Source organism: Poromitra crassiceps (genome assembly GCF_964638095.1).
Source record: "Poromitra crassiceps genome assembly, chromosome: 7".
NCBI classification, from domain to species: Eukaryota; Metazoa; Chordata; class Actinopteri; order Beryciformes; family Melamphaidae; genus Poromitra; species Poromitra crassiceps.
Window position 1 is genome coordinate 13718848 of NC_139628.1, and position 25845 is coordinate 13744692.

Genomic DNA, 25845 nt, shown 5'->3' on the forward strand with positions numbered 1-25845 from the left:
AAGGTTGAGAACCACTGACAACACTGAGGGCCCTATCTTATCAAAAAGTGGTCATTTAGCGTTTGTGCTCGTTTAACGCTGGTGCAATGCAATTTGGGGGCGTGCACAAGCGCATGCCTGTTATAATTGTACTGGGCATAGGCGTGCCACATGCCAAAGCAGGCGTTTCAGCGCTAAAATGTGGGGATAGATGGCATTATCCTATCGTCAACAGCGCGCAATTACTTTAATATAGCTATTGAAATAGGCTAGAATTAAATACTCACACATCCCTACCCTATTAAAGAAACACATATTTTTACATGTGTATGTTATAGCCTATATCAGACTAGGGCAACTGGCATCAAATATTGGTGGTTAAGACTGAATAATAGGAACGCACAAAAAGGTGAGGACCAAAGCAACTCAGCAGGCAACTATAATATCAAAGCGAAAAAATGAGCTGCTTAGAGTTTAAAGATAAATAAATTAAATTTAATAAGAAGTCATTTGTACCTGCGTACTTCACAGAGTTAACATACAGTGTACATCTTCACAAGTGGTTGATACGGGCAACAACAAAAAACGCAACTCGTTTCAACCGTTGGTTTTCATCAGGCTGTATACATACAGCATCTGTAAACGTGCTGGACAACGTCTCGGAGCAATGTGGAGGTTGGCCAACAAGCTTGATCCTAGAGGCCGAGCCAACATCTACAAAACCCAGGTCAGGAGCATCATGGAGTACTCCTGCCTTGCCTGGATGAATGCCTCACAAACAACTCTCAGGCAGCTGGATAATATCCAGAAAAAGGCAATTAAAATCATAGGTGTGGATGAGGACTCTATAAGGATTTTGCCATCACCAAGTTGAGCCATCGCAGAACAGTTGCTGCGACAACTGTTATTTTCAAAATGCACACTACCAAGTGCCCGGCAGACCTGAAAGCGCTGCTACCCCCCGCTCATGTCCCAGGTCGAACCACCCGGAGGCTCCCACCCAACCATGCCCTGTCACTGCCCAGGGCAAACACCAAATGCCTGGACAGGAGCTTTCTCCTCTCTGCCATAGCAACATGGAACAGCCTTCCCCCCGCGGTTGTTGGAGACATTACATCAAGCAGTGTTGATGGCTTCAAGAAGAGACTGAACAAGCACCTCCTCAGCACAAGACCCTAAAACTCAAGGACTTCTATTTATCATACTTACATCAGTCTCACATATATTTATGAGTAGCTGCAGATCAATGCTAGGCTCTCTGAATGTTGTTCATGAAGCCTGTATCTGTAATAGCATAATAAAAAAAGAAAAGAAAAAAAAAAGAAAAGAGAGGTTTGGGCGTTGACCGTGCCAAAATAGGCGTTCCAGCTCAATGTGTCAAAAAAAAAGGCCTTGGGTGCTCTCAATTTTAACGCCACCAAATAGCTGGTCTTAGCGCAAAAAAAACTCTACGCCAGGCGTACGTTGGAGCGCAGACAGCTATTCTCCGGCGCAGTGCAGGAAATCCTCGCTTGGATAGGCCCATTACGCACGGCTCGCGCGAGGATGATTTTCAACTAACCTACACTGCAGAAAAAAACACACCTTGATTTAACAATCAGAATTCGTTTGTCATGGTTTTGTGCGAAAAAGTGATTTACGTTTTGAATTCGATTACCAGGGGAACGAGGGTCTGCGGGGTGGGAGTCTGTGTGTAGCGCGGGGAGGGGTGCTTTGTGTTCGGCTAGTGTGCCGTGTCCTGGAGGGGGGTTTTCCCGGAAAATGTGTGAGCTGGGCCGGGTAGACAGGCCAGGTGGGTCGGTGCACAGGATGGGTAGAGGCATCTTTCGTGATGGTTTCCCCGTGGCGAGTAGGCTATTGGAGTCGTAGCCTACTTCATGTGTTTTATGTAAAAACTGTGATCGACAACACTATGGTCATTTTCCCTCTTACAGTGAGGCAGCGCTGTGCGCGCTCCCGCGGATATTTCTGGCAGCAAATCACTTCCTGACACAACACCGGCCAGTAGGCTGTAACCATTGATAGTATACAGTTACCTCTCTCCCTGCAATTGCACCATGCAACAATAGCTTAACCCGAGTGGACAATTCTGGTATAGGCTATTGAAATAGGCTAGAATTAAAATCTCACACATCTACCCTATTAAAGAAACAAATATTTTTCATGTGTAGGCCTATGTTATAGCCTATATGAACGAAACGTCTAATTACAGTAAGCGCACGCTTTGGGACATCACTGCGTAATTGCCTGGCGGCCCTCTCTCTCTTCCCTCTCTCGCTCTCTCTCCCCCTCTCTCTTTTCTCTCTCTCTCTCTCTCTGTTTCTCTGCTTGCTCTCAGCAAGAAAGAAGGCGGTGATGCTGTTGCTTTTAAGGGGAGTGATCTCACCTTGTGAATCCTATATGGATATAAACACGCCTATGGACGTTTGCGCCGACATGCGCCGAGATGACGTGAAGCGCAGCGGGCCGACGCGCCCACAATTAGGGCTTTGCGCGGCGCGATTCCAGCAAAACGCAAATGCAAAATTACCGCCGTTGCGAAGATAGGGCCCTTTGTCTGTCATCCTCAGAGGGTGGTCTTGACCTCCTTGACATTCGTAAATATCAGCTTTTTTCCCCCCCCCCAGATTTTTTATCCCATTTTTATCCCCCATTAGTGCTGTTTTTTTTATTTATTTATCCTGGTCGCTACTCCACCCTCTGCCAATCTGGGGAGAGCCGATAACTGGCTCCATGCTTCCTCCGAGACATGGGCAGTTAGCCAGCCGCTTTTTTTCACCTGACAGGGGAAGCTTCACCGGTAGGACATAGCATGTGGGAGGATCACGCTATTCCAACGAGTTCCCCTCCCCCCGAACAGGCGCCCTTAACAACCAGAGGAGGCACCACATCAGCAACAAGGATGTTGCATGTTTTGGTGAAGGGGGTTCCTATATGAAGGAAACCCCCGGGAGGCACGGGGAGAACATGCAAACTCCACATAGAAAGGCCCTTTTAACGACCCCACCTGGGCGGTGGGCACTCGAGGACATGCGGACGGGCACGCATTCCTTCAGCATTGACAGCGTCCCAGGTGGGAATCGAACCCAGGACCTTCGAGCTGTGAGGCGACAGCGCTTACCACTGCACCACCGTACCCCTCCCGTAAACATCAGCTTAGTGCACACCTGCGCGTTCTAGCCGACTGGGTGCACAATAAACCCACCTCTCTTTGGTGTGACATAGAAAGCTCCATGTCAAAATTCCCATTAACAAACTTATTATTTATTAAAAAACCCTACTTCTCTGAAACTTGCCTATAACAGCCGTATTACAAGCTGTACAGTTAAAGCATGGCAGAGTATAAGGAAGTTAGAGGGTAGATTTCGGATCACCTTTCTCTTCCCTGTGTGACAACCCTGATTTTATATCAGGAGTAATGGACATTGGTTGCCGCGCTTGGGCAACAAAAAGGCTCTCTAATTTGTATGGTTTAATGGAGGGATCCACCCTGAGGTCTTTTAGCCAATTAAGCGAAAAATATAATAAAAACAGGATATTTTTCGTTACTTTCAGATCAGGAATTTTGTTAGAAAGGACACCACAATCCTTGAGAACCAAAATGTATCCCACTGTGAGAGCCAGCTTTTCTTACAACGGATAGGCAATTCCATAAGCTCCTTTTATAACATACTTAAGGAATATGACTCTACATCTACACTCCATCTCAAGGAGAAGTGGGAAAGGGATCTCAATGTAACATCTGATGATTGGAAGGAAGCTTGGGAGAATGCAAAAACTCTGAGTGTCTGTAACAGAGTTTAGGCAATTCAACTTAAGATCTTGCACAGAGCCATATCTCCCTCTCACCGCCATAAATTTAACATTAACTTTTCCCCTGCATGTCCCAAGTGCAAAACAGAGACAGGCAGTCTCACTCACTGTCTATGGTCATGTAGGAAAATACAACAATTCTGGCATACAGGAAATTAATACCATCCTGTCCATCGATATATAGAGTGATCCGTTACACATGCTACTAGGGATACCGACTGGCCTTATTAATGATAACTATAAAGGGAAACTCTACAAAATGTTAACATTCTGTGCAAGGAAGTGCATTCTGTTGAACTGGATAACTGACAAGCTTCCTTCCAAAACACAGTGGCACAATGTGATCTTTAAATATGTATAATTAGATTATTTGACATGCATTTTACATCACAACAACACCGTATTTCATAAGATGTGGGAACCCTTCATTGGTGTAAATATTCTTACAAGAGGGTTTGAATAGTACAGACTTATGTGACGCCTAGTAATTAAAATTTTCTTTTCTTTTTCTGCTCTTTCATTTGATGTAATTCCTGAGTCATATGCCTGTTTGAATGCGTGAGTTGGTGAGCTTATGTTGTTTTGGTTAAGTCCCCATCCCTCCAATCCCCCTCCCTATGCTATTGTTCACTATTGTTTTTGTCTGTGAGTTGTTGTTACTTTCTTTTAAATCAAAATCCAATGAATATATTATAAAAATAAAATGGCCATACGAATGATAATTTTAATAATTTTGAGCTTAATTGAGTGCCAATGACGACAATCGTCGTCATTTCCAATACTAACGTAGAGTGCCAATGACGACGATTGTCGTCAATTGCGTTTTTTGACGGTGGGACGTGGATCAAAGCCTAATAGATCTCCTGTAAAATTTTGGGGCATGTTGAATGTGTATAACCTATTTTACCGACCCATTATGTGGCGACAGTGCTCTCCAGATTAGAGAAAGTTGAGTAAAAACAGCAGAAAAAGCCGTGAGGAAACCATTATGAGAATGGTTTGGCTTTTCGCTGTCGCGCTGGGAGCTGGCGCACAATGGTGGGGGATTCCGAAAATAGACTCTGGGTGCAGCACACTTTGAAACGCGCAGCAGAAAGCCCAGAAAGCCCAGAATCGGACGCAGCTTCATCCCAGCTCACAACCGAAACCCCAGAAACGAGCGAGCCCGATCCAGACTCCCCCGACGAGCGGCCGCCATCCAGGCAGCAGAGACTCGCCTGACACACGCTGCAGAGCGAGCAGAGCCACCAGAGACACACCCACGGAGGAGGAGTTTGCACTTGAGGGGGGTAGGGGTGCTGTTATATTGAAGGAAATTACTGTTCAGATGTTTCAGGTCAGAAAATATTAGCTTCAGAGTCAGTGATTTGCTTGAAATGCTTCATTTCACAAAAGGCTGATTATCTCAGCTTCTATATGGAAACGCCTGTTTTTGCTGTTTTTGACCTATCTTCTCCGGCTGATAACTAAAGAACGGAAAATGATATCAATAAACTTTTTTTTGCTGCTGATACAATAGAGTCTCATCGTTCTTTGTGCGTGTTTGGTGTTTACATAGTAATATCACACAATATTCTGTGGGCCTTGAGAAATCACTGAAAACGCTCTGAAACACTGGCACTGGGAGCGTCCGTTCTCCAAAAGTGGCTGGCACTCAATGAGTTAAAGGGATAGTTTGGTTTGTTTGAAGTGGGGTCCTATCAGCTAGTTCGATACACTAACTTAATTAGGTACAGTGTTCTGGAGGCTGGGCGCATTGTGGAACGAGACCGCGCACTCAGAGCAGCACCCAAACCACTGCCAAACCAACCTTTTCTCTAAGTACGGGGGGTCAACAACTAAAACGTAATTTAGCCACCTAAAACAACGCCCACCTAAACAAATCGATATCCGTGTACATGCACGCTCTATTTTGACAATTTTCAATGCTTTACTTTTCCGCAAAACAGCAGTTTCATTCGGCACTGCTTTTTCCTCCCAACCGTACAACTACCGCATTCCTCCGCTAAAAGCCAGCACAGAACACAGAGCCGCGGTTTACAAAACAGGAAGGCTTAGAAGAGAGATAAAACACTGACTTACTTTAGAGACAACAAGTCACCTGGCCTCTCACGTCTGGGACGTTTTCCACAATTTATCCTGGGAATGGTGAAAAAGGTCTGCAGGGCACCCAGGCATTTAGGCAGCAGGCGCATGATCTCTCTTTCTGCCTGTTCACTCTCTGCAAAAGTTCCTCTTCTGTATATTAGTCTCTCTGGTTCATAATTGTATCCTCTTGTCACCAAGGTGAATGGCATATCATCCTCGCTATCAAAATCACTCATATTTTCGTTCGTGTATTCTATTTGTTGTGTCTTCACTAACAAACTGGGATAAATAAAATACCCCCAAATAACTGCGGAGTAATCCAGTGCTGCGGCTCTGCAGGCTTTTAGCGGAGGAATACGGTAGTGATACGGTTGGGAGAAAAAGCAGTGCCGAATGAAATGACTGATTGGCGGAAACGTAAAGCGCGGAAAATTCTCAAAATAGAGCGTAGCCTACATGTACACAGATATCGATTTGTTTAGGTGGGCGTTGTTTGAGGTGGCCAAATTATGTTTTAGTTGTTGACCCCCAGTACTGAGAGAGAAAAAGCTGGTGAGGCTGCTGCTCCTGGTGCCGGATCTCGTTAGACGCTGCGCCCCGCTTCAAGACCACTGTACCTAATTAAGTTAGTGTATCTCACTAGCTGATAGGACCCGACTTCAAACAAACCGAACTATCCCTTTAACACGTTCACTGCCGTGGACGAGATATCTCGTCAAGCAGAAACCAACGGTTGACTGCCGTGGACGAGATATCTCGTCCAAATTATTTTTTATTTTTTTTGACGGTGGGACGTGGATCTAACCCTTTTACATCTCCTATACAAATATGGGAGGTATTGAATGTGTATAATCTATTTTACCGACCCACTAAGTGGCGACAGTGCTCTCCAGACGAGAGAAAGCCAAGATAAAACAGCCACGTGAGGAAGCCATTCTCATGAAAATGGCTTGGCGAAAATGCTTTCGCTTTCGCGCTGAGAGCTGGCGGTGGGGGATTGCAAATTTGCATAATAGATTATGGGTGCAACACACTTTGAAACACGCAGCATAAATAAGACCAGAATCGCAAAAGCTTCATCAAAGCTCTCAACCGAAACCCCAAGAAACGAGCGAGCCCATCCAGACTCGCCCAAAGAGCCGCCGCAGGCAGGCAGGCAGCAGCAGCAGAAACTCGCTTGTGACACGCCCGCTGCATGCAGAGCCACGGAGGGAGGAGAAGAACACACACGGAGGGAGGAGTTTGAAGGAGAGGGGGGTTTCCTGCTGTTATGGAGGAAATTACTGTTCAAAACTATTGTTTAGATGTCTGACGTCTTACTGATGCCAAAAATAAATTTAAAGTGACTGTTCTATCGAATTTCACAAAAAGCCATTTATCTCAGCTTAAATTTTCAGACGCTGAAACCATGCTGTATTCAAATGCTAATGCCTACATTACTACTAACTCTACAAACTAACTATTTTAGACAGAGAAAGTTCTTTTGAGATATTTTGTGTTCACAAAATACTAGCAGAAAACAATCCTCGGCTCTTGAAAGATGAGCCAGAATCCTAAAAAAAAGACGGTTGGCAGAAGCTACCTACAGTAAAAAAAAAACGGTTGGCAGTGAATGTGTTAATATGAATCCTAATTAGGGGTTCCAGCCCCTTTGGGGCTGGAAACCCTATTGTAATTGTTATGTTCATTATTCTTATTCTTATTCTTCTGAGTGCTTTTCTTCTTTCTTAACTCATTGGCTGCCAGCCACTTCTGGAAAACGGATGCTCCCAGTGCCAGCCCTTTCAGAGCGTTTTCAGTGATTTCTCAAGACTCACAGAATATTGTGTGATATTACTATGTAAACACCGAACACGCCCAAAGAACGATGAGACTCTCTTGTATCATCAGCAAAAAAAAGTTTATTGATATCATTTTCCGTTCTTTAGTTATCAGCAGTAGAAGATAGGTTGGTTTCACCAAAAACAGACGTTTCAAACTAGAAGCTGAGATAATGAGCCTTTTGTGAAATGAAGCATTTCAAGCACATCACTGACTCTGAAGCTAATATTTTCTGATGTAGTGACACCTCAAAAATAATTTCCTTCAATAAAACAGCGAAAACAAAGGAATTTTGATGGCAAAATAATATTTTTTAGCTGCAACCAGCAGCGCTGGCCCCTGCGTGCGCAGACCCTACACCTTCTTGCTGGTCTTGATTTACTGCTGGTGGGCATCAGGTATTCCAGCTTGTGTTTGCCAATCTGTCCATCGAGCCTGCTGTCTAGGTCGGTGTTGTATGGTGCCCTGCGTGCCCCACCCCCCTCAACTGCAAACTCCTCCGTGGGAGTGTCTCTGTTGGCTCTCTGCTGCACAAATTTTCTGCTGCACGTTTCAAAGTGCGCTACACCCAGTCTATTTTGACAGCGCTCCGCCGTTTTTGTGCGCCGGCTCCCAGCGCTTCCAGCTGAGAATGATTTGGCTTTTCAGAAAGACGCTGGTGTCGGGTGCTCCTTTTCTGGCAACTAATCATGTGGAGGGGCTATCGCAGCGGAGACGGAGGGGCTCAATTGTGGGAGCAGATTGGCTGCTGTTCACAGCTAACGTTACAGCATGCATCGGTTTCCGTTTCCCCAAGGCTTCTTCTACTCTTTTTTCTCATCTTTCTCTAATCCGGAGAGCACTGTCGCCACCTAATGGGTCCGTAAAATAGCTTATACACCTTCAAAATCCCCCATACTTTTACAGGAGATGCATCAGGCTTTGATCCACGTCCCACCGTCAAAAAACCCAATTGACGTCTTTAGACATCATTGGCACTCTACGTTACTATTTGAATTGACGTCTTTAGACGTCATTGGCACTCAATGAGTTAAGCATTCCCACATGGAAAGATTCTATATGAACATATATGCAACTATATGCAACCTATATGCAACCTATATGCAGCATATATGAGCATATAGGCCATATATATGCCGCATATAGGTTGCATATAGGCCAGATTTAGGTGCATATATGCGCATATAGGAGCATATAGGCCATATATATGCCGCATATAGGTTGCATATAGGCCAGATTTAGGTGCATATATGCGCATATAGGAGAATATAGGCCATATATATGCCGCATATAGGTTGCATATAGGCCAGATTTAGGTGCATATATGCGCATATAGGAGCATATAGGCCATATATATGCCGCATATAGGTTGCATATAGGCCAGATTTAGGTGCATATATGCGCATATAGGCCACATTTATGCCGCATATAGGTTGCATATAGGCCAGATTCAGGTGCATATAAGTGCATATACCGGGCATATAGGTCTCCTATAGCTTCTTTATATCCACATATAGGTACTATATGTGCACATACAGGGCATAATGTCTCCTATATAGCTTCTTTATATACACATAAAGGCCCTATATGTTCATAATACAGGTCATATAGGTCTCACTTCTTTATATCCACATATAGGCCATATATGTACACAATACAAGGTATATGCCTCCTATATAGGTCATTTACAAATCTGTTCGTATACACTGTGTCATAATCCATATATACCCAGCGAGCACAAAACGTTTTTTCAACGTTGATTTTTAGTTTAAATCTGGGTGATATTGGGTTTGAACGTCTAAGACCTAATTTCACCCTCTTTTCAACCGGCTAAAATGCGGTTACAACGTAAACGTGTAAAAAAACACAATTTGGTTCATCATATTGTTAAAACATTTGTTGTAGTTTGGAATAGAGACAATATTGATAGTGTGTGAATTGGCATTTTATTGTCTTTTATTGTGTAACTGAGAGTTGAAATCTGGTCTACACGAAAACTACATTTCAACGCATTTTATGTCACATGAAATATCATAAATATGGGACTATAGGCTATGTGGTGCCAGCAAAAAGCTTGCAGGACACAACTATGGTTAATAGTTTAGCGCAATACTATAAAATAATGAATTCAGTTCCTACAGCAACGCGCATGCGCAAGTACTTACTAGCTGTGACTGACTAGACCCAAGCAAGTCTGCACCGGTCTGCACCAAGTGCGGAAGGAGGTGCTCTGGGCACACTATGTTATTGTAACAGACTGTATACGAGGCTCTGTGTAGGCCTACCTCCTGAGTCTCTGGTGTTAAATGAAGTTAACCTCTGAAGCCGTACAGCCTACAGACTATAGATGCACACACACACACAACATAATTTTAGTCTGTTACATAATATGACTCGTACGCATCACATAAAATAACTTCCCGATCGCTGACAATTGTGGTCTACGTTGTGCGAGAGAGTATATAATGTGCCCGGCTCTCTGGTTAGTATAAGAAAATGTATAGCTCAGCACATAGAGCGCAGGGCTTGAACCTTGGAGAAGGGGGTTCGTATCCTGTGTGCGCTGCTATTTTTTTTATTTAAGACCCTACATATAGGTACATATATGTACATATAGGTTTCCCATATATGGTGCATACATAAAATTGGCCTATTTCCTATATTATATGTACATATAGGTACATATATGTACCTATACATATAGGTACATATATGTACATATAATATAGGAAATCGGCCAATTTTATGTATGCACCATTATGGGAAAACTATATGTGGCCCTATATTAAAACATATAGGGTACATATAGATTCTTTCCATGTGGGTTTGTTCAAGGCTTGAACCCTTGATATTACCGCTTGCGGCTATATCTTAATATTTTATTTCATGGCCAGATGTGGCCTTTCTTATCTCATAGTGCAAGTCGAGTTGTTTATATGTGCTCTACCTAATTTTGTACATTCATGATGCCCTTCTGCTGCCTATGATTTTGAGTGAACATTGTTTTCATCATCACATTTTTCCAATCACTTGTGGATTGTCAAAGAAAAATATATTTTGATCAGAGAATGGTCACAGCTTTTTATTTCAGAGCGCTCCAAATCACTCCAGTGATCCCCCCCCCCCCCCCCCCTCCCCCCCCTTGTAAATAGCGTCCCCAAGAACTGAGTATTATGTTCTGAATTGTGAAGACCTATGCCACTGGTCCATTTTGTGAATGTACTCTACTGCACCACCACTATTTGTGTCCTTGTACCATTTTATTATATGTGGACATAAATAAATAGTTAAAATCTGTGTGGCCAGGGTCTGTTGTGTTTATTATTTGTTAATTTAACAGATCTTCTGTTCTTCAGTTTCATGAAGAAACATTTTTCAGCCATCTTTGTTCACAGTAGGATTTTAATAAATATATGACACATACATGACCTTTCTATTTAAATAGGAATTTAATGTTTTCATTTTAGGGGAATTAAACACACACTTACACTTCCTCAGACCTGGTTTCAACATCTGCACTCCACCATGGTCCACACTGTGGGAACATTTACATAAAGTCAGATCAATATAATATATTTGATAAACAAACAATAATCATCATTCCTGAGCTTATAGTATGACAGAAAATGTGTCTTACTCAGCCTTCTAGCAGACGCTGTCTCTCCATACCTGAGAGATTCCATGCTTTTTCCCTTTTTTCCCCCCTTTTATTTAACCAGGAAAGTCATTGAGAACAAATTCTTATTTACAATGGCGACCTGGCAAAAGGCACGGCCTCTTGAGGGAGAGGTGTAGGGACTACAATGTAAGGTGCAGATTGTTCCAGTCACTGGCTGCAGTCTCCAGTGTGACAGAAAATGTGTGTAACTCTCAGCCTTAACAGACGTTGGGCTCTATTTTTCCCCTGGCCTTAAATTTGCATTCATGGCTGGACGCAGAGCTATTAGTGGGCGTGGTCATGCGCATTCCCTAATTTTTCTAATAATGTCAAGAAGTGTTGGATTGGTGATCTCCAGTAAACCAATGACATTCTTCCCTTCCAACCTCCGATCCGCGGAGCGACTCCAGTCCGGTCAGAAAAGCCCTAGAAGCAAAAATCATGTAAGTCAGGAGGGGAAGAGAAGATGACTGGCAAAGATGTGAAAGAGAGAGTGAGAGAGGGGGAGAGCGAGTGAGAGAGGGGGAGAGGGAGTGAGAGAGAGAGGGGAGAGAGAGAGTGAGATAACAGCAGGGAGAGTGATTGAGAGTGAGAGGGAGAGAGTGAGTGAGATAGAGAGTGCAAGTGAGTGAAAGAGAGAGAGGGAGAAGTCTGTATCAGACGAGCATGCAGACACAACTGAGAGTTGAGTTTGGAAAGGCATGTCCGCAAAATAGGATAACGCCGTGGGTGCAACACCAGTGTTATTAAGGCCTGGTTTTGAAAAGCGTTAACCACAAAATTAACGCCCGTTGGGAAGATCGCTTTAGGCTGGTATTTAAGGCCGAAACACCCATTCTGGCCTATTCCTAAGTCCACTTTAAGGCCAGGGGGAGAATAGAGCCCCTGGTCTCTCCATTGCTGAGAGATTCCAGTCTCCACTATGTCAGAGAAAATGTCTGTGACTCTCAGCCTTCTAGCAGATGTTGCCTCTCCATACCTGAGAGAGTCCAGTCTCCAGTGTGGATCCTCCATTCCAGCAGAGAGCAGCTTCACTCCTGAGGCTCCTGGATGATTGTAGCTCAGGTCCAGCTCTTTCAGATGGGAGGGGTTGGAGCTCAGAGCTGAGGCCAGAGAGGAACAGCCTTCCTCTGTGAGCAGACAGCCTGACAGCCTACACAGATACACACACACACACACACATGTGCGCGCAAGAACGCACACACACACCCCCACACACACACACACACACACACACACACACACACACACACACACACACACACACACACACACACAGCAAGCAAAATTGTACTGTCTCAAATGAAAATAGTTGAGCAAGTCATCAGCTCTGTGGCTTCATTTGGTTCAGTTTGACTTTTCCACTTTTCTGACAGAATCTTTGAAATCATTTCTGCTATTTCAGGTTTCAGCAACTGATGCTGCAAGGAGTGGAAATAGTGAAGTATCTTCATGGAAAGTAATTCACATAAGCTACAAAACAAACAAACATTTCTTTCAGAAAATTTAGAGAAAGTTGTACTCACACAAGTACAATCTTTTTTAGATTATCATGGCATTCTTGAGGTATTCCAGTCTTTTAAAGCCCTTCACAGCACTGAAACTGCACTTTTATAAGTTTTTCATTATCTTTTTATGGCAACTGAATCTGGGGACTCTGCCATTCTTATGCTTTTAGACCTCAGAGCTGCATTCGACACAGGCTCCCGCCTGGAGCACTGTGTTGGCATCAAAGGCACTGCCCTGGAGTGGTTCAGGTCCTACTTGTCTTCTGTCAGCCTTGGTGACTCTGAGTCCTCCTCAGCACCCCTCCCCTGTGGGGTCCCCCAGGGTTCAATTCTTGGGCCAATCCTCTCTCTATTTACTTCCCCTCAGGTCCATTCATACAGGAAGTACGGCATCTTGTTCTACTGCTACACGGATGACACACAAATTGCCCTGCCCCTGGCATGCACGGATGCAACTCCATGAACCCTTTGTTGAACTGTCTAAACAACATCAGAGCATTGATGGCCTTGAACTTTTTCAATTTCAATTACAGTAAAACTGAAGTGCTGATGTTTGGTCTCAGTGGTTCCCTTCACATGGACTTGGGCCCTCTGGAATTATTTGTAAGAGTCACTGTAACCAACCTGGGTGTGAAACTGGACAGTGATTTTCAACTTGACAAACTGATTAACTCTGTCCTGAAATCTAGCTTCTTCCAGTTGGGGCTTTTATCTAAGGTCAAGCCCTTTTTAAGCTTTCTATCTAATCATGCCTTAAACCACACCTCTACTCCTTGGCCTTTTAATTAACTCAGTATGGGAGTTGCATTTTTATTTTTTATTTTATTGTTACTCTATTTGAGTTTCTGTCTGACTACCGTAGTCCCCGTGTCTATTATTTTGTGTGTGCTCAGTATTTTCTTCTTCGCTGTTGTTGTTTTTTACTTTTTTTTGTTGTCTTTGAGTGTTTGATTTTTTGGTCAACTGTGTTGTTTTAAATGTGCTTTATAAATAAAGTGGATTAGAATGGATTGACATCACAACTAGTTTAAAACTCATGTTCAGGTCAGAACAGACCTTAGTTTGGATACATATCAATTCAATTGAAAAAAAAAAGAAAGTAAATGGATCTGACCTCAGAATCTCCAGTCTACAGTGTGGACTCTGCAGTCCAGCAGAGAGCAGCTTCATTCCTGAATCTTGCAGGTCATTGTTACTCAGGTCCAGCTCTCTCAGACCAGAGGACTGGGAGCTGAGAACTGAGGCCAGAGCTTCACAGCTTCTCTCTGACAGGTTACAGCCACTCAGCCTGAAGGAGCATTAGAAGGCAAACAAGAACATTGAAAACACGTTTTATTCTGCATGAATAAGGTGCAATAGATCTGAATGAATCTATTTGGTTTTCTAGACACTTACACAGATTTATTGGAGGCTTTGACCACTGGCAGGAGCCTAAGAAGAGCCTCCTCGGAAGCAGAGTATTTCTTCAGGTCAAACACATCCAGGTCTTCTTCAGATGACAGTAAGATAAAGACCAGAGCCGACCAATGAGCAGGGGAGAGTTTTCCTGTGGAGAGACTTCCTGATCTCAGGTACTGTTGGATCTCCTCCACTAGAGAACGGTCATTGAGCTCATTCAGACAGTGGAACAGATTGATGCTTCTCTCTGGAGACAGATTCTTCTTGATCTTCTCCTTGATGTACTGGACTGTTTTCTGATTGGTCTGTGAGCTACTTCCTGTCTTTTTCAGCAGGCCTCGTAGGAGATTCTGATTGGTCTGCAGTGAAAGACCCAGGAGGAAGCGCAGGAACAAGTCTAGGTGTCCATTTGGACTCTGTAAGGCCTTGTCCACAGCACTCTGGTAGAGGACATTTAGTTTAGATTTGACTCCTACCTTCAGAGACCACGAGGATTTTGATTGTGGTTCTGACAGCAGATTGACACCAGAGTCGATGAATGAGACGAGGACATGAACAGCAGCCAGAAACTCCTGAAGGCTCAGATGGACAAAGCAGAACACTCTGTCCCCATACCCACCACGCTCCTCTTTAAAGATCTGGGTGAACACTCCTGAGTACTGTGAGGCTGCTGTGATATCAAAGCCACACTCTTTCAGGTCTTCTTCATAGAAGATCAGGTTGCCTTTCTCCAGCTGCTCAAAAGCCAGTTTTCCCAGATAGAGAATCATCTCCTTATTCTCTGGCGTCCACTGTGAATCTGTTTCAGTTCTCCCATGAAACTTGACGTTCTGCCGTTTGGTCTGAATCACCAGGAAGTGGATGTACATCTCAGTCAGGGTCTTGGGCAGGTCTTCTCTGTTACTGGTTTTCAACACAGACTCCAGAACATTAGCAATCATGTAGCAGAAGACGGGGATGTGGCACATGATGTGGAGGGTTCGTGAGGTCTTGATGTGGAAGATGATGATGTTGGCCTGCTCCTCATCTCTGAATCTCTTCCTGAAGTACTCCTCCTTTTGTAGTTCATTGAAGCCTCTCACCTCTGTCACCACATCAATGTACTCAGAAGGGATCTGATAGGCTGCTGCAGGTCGGGTGGTCATCCATATGCGAGCTTTGGGAAGCAGTTTCCCCCTGATGAGGTTTGTCAGCAGCACGTCCAGTGACGCTGACTCCATAACATCAGTCACAATCTCATTGTTCTGGAAGTCTAGAGGAAGTCGACACTCATCCAGACCATCAAAGATTAACGCAACGTTAAACTTGTCAAACCTGCAGATTCCTGCTTCTTTGGTGTCAGGAAAGAAGCGATGAATAAGTTCCACCAAGCTGCACACTCTATCTTTCTGCAGGTTCAGCTCTCGGAAAGTGAATGGAAATGTGAACTCTATATCCTGGTTGGCTTTGTCTTCAGCCCAGTCCAGAGTAAACTTCTTTGTTAAGACTGTTTTCCCAATGCCAGCCACTCCCTTTGTCATCACTGTTTTGGTTGGTTTATCTCTTCCAGGTAAGGGTTTAAAGATGTCTTGACATTTGATTGGTGTTTCTGGTCTCTGGCTTCTGGATGCTGCTTCAATCTGTGTGATCTCATGTTCATCATTGACACCTCCACTCTCTCCCACTGTCATGTCAAGCTCTGTGTAATTCTGATTCACAAGTGTCGGGTTTCCTGCTCTAGCAATCCCATCAAACACATACTGAAAGTTCTCCTTCATATTCCATTTGTGTTGACGTTGACACTCTGCAGACGTTTCTAAATGAATAAACAACAGAGTAAATCAATGAGAGGCAAGTAAAGAGTAATGCAATCATTTACTGATAATTTACACATTCACAACTCAATGGACTCTATTCAGCTCATTACTGCTGGGTGGACAACAGCCTGACTGGTGTAAGGTATAAGGTAGCTGTTGTTGAGTCGGTTATTATTACTCAACCAGGACTTGCATGCAACCAATCAGATTCCACACTGTGCTGATCCCCATAAAGCTCTAGTTGCACCAAAAACGTATATGTTAACCAAGCAGCTAGCTGCACTTATCATTTGCTGCTGTTTGTTATGTGCATGTATGTAAACTAGTTTGTGGAAAACCTTTCAGACAATACACACATGGGTAATGATTGTATGAAAGCCCTGATACCCCTGAGATTCTTTACTGGGATTATGGATAAAGTAATGTACAAGGTGACTAAAGTGAGAATTTACCAACTGTCTATTACAATCCATAGAAATTACATCAACACAAATACAATACAATGACCACATACTCTCACAAGCCTGCCTGTCTCTCTGCACATCTATTGTCTCTCGATGTAGGTCAACAAAAGTAGATACAATGACAGCCTGCACTTTATATAAGACATAAGTTTAATGAGTTCTATCTTTTTTCAAATGTCCCCTTTTTTAATCTTCCCATGACTTAACTCTGCATTAGATCCTTCCTGTTGATCTTCATTAAAACCTTCTCGGTCACCACCAGCATGTTTTCGCTGTAGGTCCGCTCCATCTCATCCACTGTGTCCAGCCTGTTTGCCTTCTCCAGTCGGCATATTGGGATTTTTGGGAAGCCTCCCAGGCTGTCAGCCTGCTGCAGGAACCACTTGAACTTCTCAAACTCTGCCTCTTTCAAATCCTCCAGCGTTTGCAAGAGCTTCTCTTTATCCGTCGCCATCGTTGCTCCCTGGTAAAATCACAGGAAATATTCAACTGCAAGAACCAACTTTATTCACTATAAAATGGGAGAAAGCTGTAAGACAGGGATACTCAACTTGCTTTGCCCGGGGGCCACTTTCGTGAAATGATAGAAGGCCAGGGGCCAGTTAATAAACAAACAATATACATTTTTCTGTAGCGGATTGTAGGTTTTTGGGGTGTCAGCCAGAGTTTAGTCTGACAATGTTGGGCACACCGGATAGTTAGTTAGGTTAAATACATACATAAGTGCCTGGGTAGCGAGCAGACGGCGGTATTTGACAATTTAGCAGCTAAATCATAGATTATTGAAAGATATTCCATATTCCAGACTGAAATGCTATAACAGAAGTGGAGTATTGGCCAGAATGACATGAACATTTGGACACTTATTCAGCGGGTATCTTGCATCTTGCATGTTGCAATTCCATCGCGAGCCACACAAGTTGAGTATCACTGCTGTAAGAAATGTAAAAGAGTAAAAAACACAGAATCTTCAGCTAATTAAATTGTGAACGCTTTGAAAGGCTGATTGATGATACTTCATGCTGTGTATAACCAACCAGATCCAGATTTAGCCTATCACATTTTCTTATCTCTATTCAACTCTGCTTTCAACACTTGTTTTCCACTTGTCCGATATTATTTGACAAATAATACGGTGAAAATAACCTTGTAAAAGGTTACAAATAATATTTGTAACCTTAACTAACTATAATTTACTGCACTCCCTCCACTACCAGCAGTATTAGGAGGTGCGTGCTACACTTATATAAAGAGTTTTGAGCCTGGAACCAAGCAAACCCGCCATCTAGAGAATCGTGAGTGACCATGAAACATTTCACTTGGAGCAAAGAATATAAATAAAAAATAAAAATAATTGTACTTTTGTATTTTTTTGTTTTTTGCTGCAAGTGTAATGTTTCATGGTCACTCACGATTCTCTGGAAGACTGGTTGGCTTGGTTCCAGGCTTAAAACTCTTTATATGAGGATTTTTCAAATTGTCTAAAAAAATGAATTGGGACATTTCTTATGGAAGCTGTTGAGCTATGTTGTAGCCCAGGTCGTGTTTGTTTATTTATTTTGAAAATTGACAAGCGACCCCATCAAATCATAGCAACTATGCTACCCCAGTGAAAAATAACCTGGAGCCACCTGACCAACAGGTGCAGATTGCATCAAATCATATAGCAACTACTAAGCTACCCCAGTGAAAAATAACCTGGAGCCACCTGACCAACAGGCGCAGACTACAACAGACAGTCAGGACTGCAGAGAATATTGCCTGTGCCAACCTGCCCTCCATCCAAGACTTGTACTCAAGAGTCAAGAAAACGCTATGAAAGATCATCACTGACCCATCTCACCCTGGCCATGATCTGTTTGAACTCCTCCCCTCTGGCAGGTGCTACAGAGCACTGTACGCCAAAACCACCAGACACAAAGACAGTTTCTACCCACAGGACATCACTCTGATCAACACTTAAATCAGCCACTTGAACACTGAGCTGAAACACAAAACACTGGAACCAGTTTACATTTGACACTTTACCAGCTTAAACACTCAAAACCAGGAACAGTAATATCCATGTGCAGCAACATGTAACCACGTAGGCTACGCAGACACACGTCACAGCATGCCATATCGATACAGTAGCATTCTGCATACATGCTTCAGCAAGACTATAGTGTCTAAGCTCCTATTGGCTAGTGTCAAAGCCGGATCTACCTATGGGCAACCTGGGCAGGTGCCCAGGGGCCCTCAGTATGAAGGGGCCCTCAATTTCTTTTTCTACTTTTTTTTTTGGTCGGGCTCATGTCGGGCTCTACAGAACTATGACACAAATCTAAGACCAATCAGGCCAAATTAAAAATGGTTTCCAAGAAGATTAATTCTCATGATTGAGTGTTATTGGATGCCTGTGGGCAAGTGGTGACCAGGGGCGTGGGAAGTGGGGGTGCTTGTGGTGCTGCAGCACCCTCTGCTGTTTGGTATTGGAATTGTAATGTCAATTAAAACAATTATATATTTAAAATGCATTTTATATGTTTTCTGCGATATTTAGGGTTTAGTTTAAGACTATGAGCAAAGCAAAGAGCGTGGAGATGTAATTTTTGACGTTTGGTTTATAATAATAAGATAATAAATATAATACTAAATAAGTTCAGTGTCTCTGCCTGTGTTGCTGTCTGTTGTCGTGTAAAATGACCTAAAGCTAGTGTGTGTTCCTACTGTGTGCTCGTTAGTCATTATCGTGCACTTCAACTGAGGGGGTCTTGCACCCGTGGCCAGTCAGAGCCCTGAAGCCCCGCCCTGCTGTGATGTGGTGGTGCCTACAGCAAACAGCCCTGCTGCACCCAGACAGAGAGCGACAGAGCAGAGCAGCTCGCTGCTCCTCCGTTTACTCGCTCGTTTACTCAAAGTTAATTAATACAAGGCATCTCGCGCGATACACTCGTTCGATTCCTAGGCTTGCCGAGTTGGCCCTGCAGCTCGCATTCGCAGCTCCGCCGCTGTGCGGCCTTGCCCGCAGCTCGGCTGCTGTGTGGCCTTGTCTGCTCTATTGGCGCGCACACAATGGGCCCTATCTTCCCAAAAGCATAATTTAGCATTTGCGCTCGTTTAACGCCGTGCACAATGCAAATTTGGGGCGGGCACAAACACATGCCTGTTATAATTATACTGGGCATAGGCGTGCCTTACCCCGCTAGCCGGGCGCTTCTCGCTCATACTGAGCATTAGCGCCTGGCGAACGTAAACGCATTTCCCATCAACAATCTGCCATTTTCACGTTAGGTATAGGTATAAAAGCCAGCCCTTACCTGAGCCAAACATGTGAAGTGAAGACGCTATCCGATGCGCAACATCCTCTTCTTTTACCAACATCTAGTTGACTCTTCCAAATTGTTGCATAAAATCCACTTTTCTGTCTTTCAAAAACCGAAAATCATTAATCTGGAGCACCTCGAGCAACACGGAACAACGACTCACTGTTTACTCACCAATGCCCCCACACTTCCGAAATGGTATTGCACCTACATTTCTGCATTTGTAAATGGTAAATGGCCTGCATTTATATAGCGCTTTTATCCAAAGCGCTTTACAATCAGTAGATAGCCTACATTCACCCATTCATACACCGATGGCGGCAGGCTGCCACGCAGGGTGCCTACACACCATCGGGAGCAAGGAGGGTTAAGTGTCTTGCCAAAGGACACAGCGACAGCAGCTGGGAGGTGCTGTGCCAAGCAGTAACAACGAAATACAACCAACAATGGTCTGAGATGTCTTTACACGAGGCTTTTGACCAAATTTCTTTGCCCTTCACCTTAAAAGAAGAGCAGAAATTAGTCATTGAAGCCCTGGCAAAGGGAAAGAATGTGTTGGCCCTCTTACCAACCGGTTATGGTAAAAGTATCTGCTATGGCATCTTTGGTCAGATCATGGAGAAGGTCAGTAACATTACTACATTTTCAAAATTGCATCACTATATGAATTCCACCCTAAATCTATTTTCATTATTTATGATATTTTTAAAAATCATGAGTATTATGTCTAGTAGGCTATGCATATTTGCTAGTTATTAACTATTAAGTGATAAACATATGTTAATTTATTCAAATTAAGTGGTTAGAGAAAATAAAATAAAAACATTTTCACACACATTCAAATTATTATTAATTAGTATGCTTGTTGTGTGCAAGTGTAGACAGTCTTTTTCTACATTTCATGTTTATATTGTCTAAGCAATTACTGCATTTTGGCAATACATGCTCAATGTTTTCATCCTCCATGTTTAAGTTATTATTTCTTTCTTCAGATGTATTTAGGCTACTAGCCTACCTTTTTTGAAGCAGCAAGTTTTAGTTTGTAGAGAAAATCGCCCTGAGCTACAAGTAGGCTACAACTCGCTAAAAAGCAAATGCAGAAATGTAGGTGTAATACCATTGCGGAAGTGTGGGGGGCATTAGTGAGTAAACAGTGAGTCGTTGTTCCGGGTTGCTCCAGATCAGAGAAGAAGAAGCGGTGCTCAAGATGAATGATTTTCGGTTTTTGAAAGACAGAAAAGTGGATTTTATGCAACAATTTGGAAGAGTCAACTAGATGTTGGTAAAAGAAGAGGATGTTGCGCATCGGATAGCGTCTTCACTTCACGTGTTTGGCTCAGGTAAGGGCTGGCTTTTATACTTAGACGTGACATGGCAGATTGTTGATGGGAAATGCGTTTACGTTCGCCGGGCGCTAATGCTCAGTCTGAGCGAGAAGCGCCCGGCTAGCGGGGTAAAGGCGTGCCACTTGCCAAAGTAGGCGCTTCAGCGCTAAAATGTGGGGATAGATGTCATTATCCTATCGTCAGTAGCACGCAATTACTTTGCGCTAAGAGCTTTGAAAACCACCTCTTAGGCGTAAAAACACTGGCTGCGCTTGATCGTGCACCATAATCTCGACGCAGAAACGTCATTACGCACGAACATTCCATGCCAGGACATCAAATTCTGCTGCTAAAATTTGGTAACCAGCAGATTATTCGGCGAGGCAATCAACTATAATTCACTGAGAAAAAACTTGTATCACATTGCAAGGAGGGGTTATGGTAAATGAATTATCTCCCTCTCCTCTCACTCAGTCTCTCTCGTGACTTTTTGTGTGGGTGAGTGAATTTATGGATTTATGACGGATTTATGACATCACTGATGATGTCATCAGTGGGACAGACAGACAGAGCCCTAGCTCCCATTTATATACTGATGATGTACATCATGGGCTCTATTCTTCCCCTGGCCTTAGGCGCTAAACTGGCGTTAAACGCAAAAAACAAAACAAAAAACACGCTTTACGCCTGCCTACACGTGACTCGGGAGGATACCGTCATGTTTTTACGTCCCGAATTGCACTTCACACTGAAGAGGCATGGCGCAGTGCCAGAATAGGCCAGAATGGGCGTTTCGGCCTTAAATAGCAGCCTAAAGCAATCTTCCCAAAGGGCTTTAATTTTGCGGTTAACGCTTTTCAAAACCAGGCCTTATTCAGTGCGCCGGGGATATAGCCAGTAACCTAGGCCTAGCTACTGCAAAAGTTAACCGTTGAAAATTCGATGTCTGGTTTTGTCACGAGTAGCCTACAGCTGACAGTGACGGAAGCATGTTTCTTTATGTGCGCCAAGGGGCAAACGACGGACTAAATTGGTGGGAAATGCGGGGCTACTGCATGCGTAATTACGCAGGAGAGATGCAGGAGAGAGAGAGCCCGAAAATGGATAAGCATACGTCCATAACAGCATGAAAGCTGAAAAACATGTATGGCAGTAACACACATACATACCGTTCCCATTATTATTATTATTATTATTATTTTATTTTTTTAACCTTTATTTATACAGGGGAGGCCCTTGAGAGCAAGCTCTCATTTTCAAGGGAGCCCTGTTACAATAGGAACAATTACAGTAGTTACATGTTAACAGACAACAGGTAAAACAAACAGAATAAGGTGTGACGATGTGACTCCTTATGGACATCGCACAGTGTTTCTTGTCTTTTCTTCCTCTTTATTGTATTCTAATTCATATTAAATTTGTATGGTTCTGTATATTCATAGTTGAAACTGTTCATATTGACCCTCAGTGTAAACAGTGCCCACACAAATGTACATTTCCTTTGTTATGTTATGTTTAGTTCAACTGGCAGACTTGACCACACCAAACATTTGCAGAGGCCTATGCTAGCTAGGCTAACACCAAATGTTTGTTGGTATTATTGTGTTCATCCCACCACCTATTGCACCACAGAGTTAACAACTTACAAGTTACAAACACAGACACATAGAATACTGGTCCATTAATGAATGTTTATTAGATACAGGTAAATGCATCACAAAACTCATTTACAGATCATACTTACCTTCTCTCAGACTTTCCTACAGACAAAATAGTCTGTGTGGGTGTCGGCCATATTTATGGGAGACCAGGTAATTTGCTGCTACCATTGTGTGGAGGGGGGTTATGTTTTCAGAAGGGGTTCTAACGTTTGATATCATGGTTATTTAAGAATAATGATGTTCAGAACTACTTATATGGGATTGTATATTTTAGATGCACCTGTTCTAGTTTTGATGCGTGTCTAAAGTTTACCTGTGCGGAGGTGAAACTTCATGTTGCCCTTGGCTGTAAAATGGTTTAGTCTGGGGAGTGGGGCCTGGGTTGAGGCCTGCATTTAAACAGTCTGTACTCAGACCTGATGGAGAGAGGTTGGGGGCACTATGCGGATGCTCTGTCCCAACTAAGGTTTGTTGCCATGAGCAAACCTAAAGTGGTTGATTGTTAGATCAAGCTTTCAAGTCCGTTAAGACATTTTTGTTTATTTTCTATTTAAAGTGTTCATGTTTCCTGTAAGATTTCAAAGCCGTTTTCACCATTTTGATGACTTCAAAATAAATTGGTGAAAGCTGAACCCTCTGGTTGTCCTCTGTTCCTGATGCCTTGCCCTCATCAAAGCTACCCCTTTACATTTGGTGGCAGTGGTGGGATGAGTGGCTGGAAGGGCTACAGGAACTCCAATGGCATCTAGAGGCAAGGCTAAGAAACCACCCACCCGGGCTGAAGCAAGGCTCTTGTTGGAGCAGGGTGAGCCACCCATCATGGAGAACCAGTCAGAGCATGATGGGGAGGAACCAGAACCACAGCACCAGGATGAAGAGGAGCCAGGGCCGAGCAGAAGTGACGGAGGGCCACCTGAGACCATTGAGAGCCTGAGCCACACTTTCCGAAGATTCCTGTTGAACCAGCAACGGCGAGATGAGCAACAGGAACAGGAAAGCCAACGCCAGGACCTGCGGCTCAGGGCTCTTGTAAAGGACGCCATTTTGACCAAGTTTGAAATAAGCCCAGAGACTTATCGCAGCCGATTCCGATCCAGTGTGGTGGACGAGGGGGATACCCCTAAAGAGCTCCAGGCCCGGCTGAAAGACCTTTATGAAAAGTGGATGAATCCCAGGCAGAAGACGAAGGACGAGATTGGAGATGCAGTCATCATGGAGCAGTTTCTACGTGTCGTCAACCCAGACCTGCGAACGTGGATTCGAGAACGCAACCCCACTACATCTCGTGAGGCGGCAGAGCTGGCAGAAGCATTCATCGCAGCGCGGAGGACCTCCAAGAGCTACCACCTGGGGCGAGCAAGCAACCCACCTAGCTCCTCTCTTAGTAAGTCTGGGGGTGGTGGTTATGGGAGTGGTTCTAGAGGTTTTAACAGGCAGCAGAGAGCCAGCTCTGATAATGAGGCCCCAGATAAAAACTTTATTAAGAAAGCCCCACTTTTGTGTCATAACTGTGGTCAGCCCGGACACCTCAGAGCAGATTGTCCTGTTACACGGTTTTGTAAGACCCGATTGTGTTATGTTCCCAGACCCCCCACATGCCCGTTACCACGCACACCGGCTAACGACAGTGTTATTAAGGTACGTGTTGCCGGCAGACAATGTAAAGCCCTGTTAGATTCAGGCAGTGATCAGACACTGGTGAGGCAGGATTGTTTGCCAGGAGGAGCAGTGCCTTGCCAGCAGCGTGTTAAGGTAACGTGTGTTCACGGTGATGACAAGGATTACCCCACAGCTGAGATTCCCATTAATGTTGAGGGACAGGAATACTTGCTGACAGTAGGAGTCTTGCAGCAGTTACCATACTCTGTGGTGTTAGGCAAAGATCTTCCTATTCTCTATGATCTGTTAAGCCAATTCAGGGTGCCCGATTGTCTTTCTGAGGACAAAACAATTGACAGCTCCAGAGAAGCTATGGTGGAGACACACGACAGGCAGACTTAGACCCTGGGTGGGAGGAGCTACCATTTGCTGGAGAGGGTGTCAGACAAGAGGGGGAAAAGAAGACCTGTAGACAGAAGCGCAGAGAGAAAGTATGGGGAACTAAGCCAGTGGTGGCAGAGCCAGAGCTACCAGAGGTGCCAGAGCCCAATTTTGATTCCCTGCCAAGTGATATTGGTGTACTACAGAGACAAGATGTTACCCTCAAGCCACTTTTTGAAAGGAGTGTAGCTGAAACAGCTAAAGTCTCAGTGTTAGACAAAGAGTTGTTTGTCACAAAAGAGCAGAAACTGTACAGGCGCAGCAGTGCAGGGGACCAGTTGGTGGTGCCAAAGAGCTTAAGGCCCAAAATACTACACTTAGGTCATTCTATACCCTGGTCAGGACACATGGGACATACTAAAACCTATGCACGCATAGCTGGTCGGTTCTTTTGGCCTCAAATGTACCAGGATGTAGGTCAGTATTGTAAGAGCTGCCCAGAGTGTCAACTCACTTCTCCAGGGAGGAAAGGTGATAGGGTCCCTTTAATTAACATGCCAGTCATAGAAACCCCATTCACCCGTATTGCTATGGACATTGTTGGTCCCCTGGAGCGAAGTGCAGCAGGCCATCGTTTCATTTTGGTAGTGTGTGATTATGCTACAAAGTTCCCAGAGGCTTTCCCCCTCAGAAAAGTCAAGGCACACCAGATTGTTAACTGTCTGATACAGTTATTTTCCCGGGTAGGGATTCCCAAAGAGATAGTTACCGATCAGGGAACCAATTTCACGTCCAAGCTTTTGAGGGATGTTTACAGTCTGTTAGGCATAAAGGGGATCAGAACCACTCCTTACCACCCTCAGACTGATGGCATGGTAGAACGCTTCAACAAGACAATAAAATCCATGCTTCGGAAGTTTGTGTCCGATTCTGGCTCAGACTGGCACCAGTGGCTTCCATTTCTGTTGTATGCCTACAGAGAAGTTCCCCATGCCTCAACCGGTTTTTCTCCATTTGACCTCTTGTATGGACGCCACGTCAGAGGGCCA

At 44.0% G+C, this 25845-nt stretch overlaps 1 protein-coding gene across 1 annotated transcript in view; it reads right to left on the bottom strand.

Moving 5' to 3' along the window:
- The window catches only part of LOC310779430 (NLR family CARD domain-containing protein 3-like), a 65818-nt gene that overhangs the window by 23547 nt on the left and 16426 nt on the right, over positions 1–25845 (bottom strand). The window contains exons 2-6 of the mRNA XM_083639963.1: positions 16733–16988; positions 14263–16060; positions 14145–14155; positions 12339–12462; positions 11190–11236 (exon numbers count right to left, since the gene is read on the bottom strand). Coding sequence (XP_083496089.1) covers positions 11190–11236; positions 12339–12462; positions 14145–14155; positions 14263–16060; positions 16733–16979 — 2227 coding nt within the window. The 5' untranslated portion in view covers positions 16980–16988. The remainder of the gene's footprint in view (positions 1–11189; positions 11237–12338; positions 12463–14144; positions 14156–14262; positions 16061–16732; positions 16989–25845) is intronic.